General features: G+C 56.0%; 1 protein-coding gene across 1 annotated transcript; it reads left to right on the top strand.

The window, feature by feature from the left end:
- The first annotated feature begins 442 nt into the window (after nt 1-442).
- Nucleotides 443-2,003, top strand: HOXC12 (homeobox C12). The gene is given in 3 exon segments (XM_027631089.1): nt 443-960; nt 962-1,011; nt 1,765-2,003. Coding segments are annotated over 3 exon segments (807 nt in total).
- The last annotated feature ends 1,176 nt before the right edge of the window (nt 2,004-3,179 follow it).

Below are 3,179 nucleotides of genomic sequence, written 5' to 3' on the forward strand. Positions count from 1 at the left end.
TAGCGGAGGGCCCCGAGGTGCCGCCGGGGGAGGGGGGCGCGCAGGGGGTTTTGGGGGTGAAACCCCGGCTCATCGATTGTTTTCTGCTAAATATGACATTTTAGGGCTCTTAAGCCAGCGCTGGGAGTAACCTAAAGAAAAAAAAAAAAAAAAAGAAAAAAAAGAAAAAAAAAGAAAAAAGCTTTATGGGATTTTTTAAATGATTTTTTTTATTAGGGGGGGAAGGTCGGGTGGGGAGGGGGGGGAAGAAAAGGCGTAAAAAGGCGGAACTTGCTGTTGTGTTTTGTCTCGGCTGCCAGGGGAGGGGAGGGTCTCCCCCCCCCCCCCCCGCGCAATTTGGGGCTCACGTGACCCCCCCGGACCAATGGGCACGAGCCGTCGGTTTAACTATGTTTAATGTCAGATAGCAATAAAGTAGAAGCTTTCGGTCAGGCCCGCGGAAATGGGCGAGCACAACCTCCTTAATCCCGGCTTTGTGGGACCTCTGGTGAACATCCACACGGGAGACACCTTCTACTTCCCCAATTTCCGCGCCTCCGGAGGGCAGCTGCCCGGTTTGCCGTCCCTCTCCTACCCCCGACGGGAGAACGTCTGCTCCCTGCCCTGGGCATCCTCGGAACCCTGCAACGGGTACCCTCAGCCGTACCTGGGCAGCCCCGTCTCCATTAACCCTTCCTTCGGCAGAGCCTGCGACCTCGCCCGGGTGGAGGAGAGCAAATGTTATTACCGGGAAACCTGCGCCGACAGCGGCGGGCTCAAGAGGGAGGAGAGGGGCAGGGACAGTGCCTTGCTGCCCCTCGAATCCAGCCTCCCCAGCGGCATGGGGGGCAATTTCGGCAAATACGACTATCCGAGCGGCGAGGCGGTGCCCCACGACCCTCCGTCCTGCCAGTCCTTGGAGTCAGACTCCAGCTCTTCCTTGCTCAATGAAGGGAATAAAGGCGCGAGCGGAGAAGCGGGGGGGGGGCTTGGTGTCCCCCCTGAATCAAGGCAGCACTTTAGGCAGCGGTGGTAAGACCCGCGGGAAGGAGGGTCTCGGGGTTCGTGGGGGTGTCCGGGGAGGGGGGTTTCGCCTGGAAACTTGCCGGCTCGGGGCTCCTCGGGGGTGTAATTCCCGGGCTCCGCGGTGGGAAGCGGCGCGTCTATGTGTGCTGAGACCGCTAGGGGTAGCACCGAAATCCCGAATGTTTTATTAGGCGGTGCTTCTTTTAAAAGAAAAGGCTATAAACATGTAAATATCCCATAAAAAAAAAAAAAAGGGGGGGGGGGGGGGAGAGAAAGGGAACCGGGGGGGGGGGCGGGGGTCGCGCATCCCGGGGCGGGGGGGGGGCGGCGGGGGCGGCCGGGGGGTTTTGGGGGGACATCCCAGAGGTGCGTCTGCCCGAGGGAAGAGGGGGAAAGAGGGGAAAGGCTTAAAAAAAACAACAAACCAACCCCACGACCTTCAAAGTTGCCATTAGGGAGGGGAGGTTTCTCCCTCTTTACCTTCCCGGGGGGTCCCCCCGCTCCCTGCCCGTCCTTTGCTCCGTGCCCCGCTTATAACGCTTCCCACCTTTCCCTCCCTGTGCCTCCAGCGCCCTTCCCACCCCTCAACCCTGGCCCTGGCAGGGGGTTGGGAGCATCCCTGAGCACCCACGGCTGGAACAGCGGGGACAGCAGGGAAAGGGGTGCTGGGGGTACCGCCTTTTTTTTGGTTTTTTTTTTTTTAGAGAAGGGTGTTTTTATTCCTCGTCAAGTGCTCAACTCTCGCTCCCCCTTTGCCAGGTGCTCCTTGGTACCCGATGCACACGCGGTCCCGGAAAAAGCGAAAACCCTATTCCAAGCTGCAGTTGGCAGAGCTGGAAGGGGAGTTTATGGTCAATGAATTCATTACTCGCCAAAGAAGGAGGGAGCTCTCAGATCGATTAAACCTGAGCGACCAGCAGGTGAAGATCTGGTTCCAGAACCGGCGTATGAAAAAGAAAAGACTCCTCCTGAGAGAGCAAGCCCTTTCTTTCTTTTAAAGTTCTAAAAGCGTCCGTGTCGGGTGTTATTAAAAAAAAAAAAAAATAGGGGAAAAAAAAGCGAAAAACAAAAAGCAAACCCAACCAAAACCCACATAGACTCTCTAAGCGGTGACCCGAGCTCCCGGGACTTTACCTGATCACTCTTAATGTCCCCCCGCCCCTCCCTAAGAAACCGATGAATAAAGAAATAATATTAATAAATAACCAGTTTCCCTTAAAACACGAAAACCCGACAGCGAGAGAGAGAGAGAGAGAGAGGAAAAAGAAAAAAAAAAAAAAGAGTAATAAGAATAAGAATGTTGCATCTTCTCCGCCGGGACGGCGGGGGGACAGTCGGCTTCCAGCGATGCTCGTCGGGATGAAGGGAAGGTTCTGAGAGCGATTTTAGCCGCTTGGCCTTTCCCCGGAGCACAGGTAGGGGCTCCGTGCAGCGCCGGGCACCGTCGGGGCCGTCGGGGGCCGCCGGTCCCTCTCCCCCCCCTCGCCCCTTCACCCGGGGTTGGTGGCGATTGCGAGGGATGAAGGTGGATCCTGGAGCATCTCCCGGCTCGCCACGCCGGGTTTAGGGCTGACCCGGTGGAAAGCGGGAGGGGAAAGAGCCGAAATTAAAGCAAAGGGGGGCAAAAATAAAGGCGAAGGGGATGGGGAGGGTGTTGTCTTAAAGGACCGACCCCGCATCCCTGTGGAAGATGCTTCTTTTTTTGTTTAGTGCGACCCAGGATGTGATTTTCCCTGTCTAAATTGAGGGTTTGCGGCTGATCGGTGTCTCTAGGTTTGATCAGGATCCCCGGGTTTGATCAGGATCCCCAGGTTTGATCAGGACCCCCAGGTTTGATCAGGATCCCCAGGTTTAATCAGGATCCCCAGATTTAATCAGGATCCCCAGGTGTGATGAGGATCCCCGGGTTTGATCAGGATCCCCAGGTTTGATCAGGATCTCCGGGTTTGATCAGGATCCCCAGGTTTAATCAGGATCTCCGGGCTTAATGAGGATCTCCAGGCAGAGGCTGGAGACAAAGGCGGTGTAATAACCCGCTGTATATGGTGTATATCTATATAATATATGAGGGACGTGTATCACACCACGTCCCTGTAGATGGGAGGCTTTGATGCAGGCGCCGGGATTGTCCTCAAGGCCGGGATGTCACAAGGAGAAGGAAAACTCTCCCCTCT

This window comes from Corapipo altera, unplaced genomic scaffold (genome assembly GCF_003945725.1).
Source record: "Corapipo altera isolate COAL_440 unplaced genomic scaffold, ASM394572v1 208, whole genome shotgun sequence".
Classification (NCBI taxonomy): Eukaryota; Metazoa; Chordata; class Aves; order Passeriformes; family Pipridae; genus Corapipo; species Corapipo altera.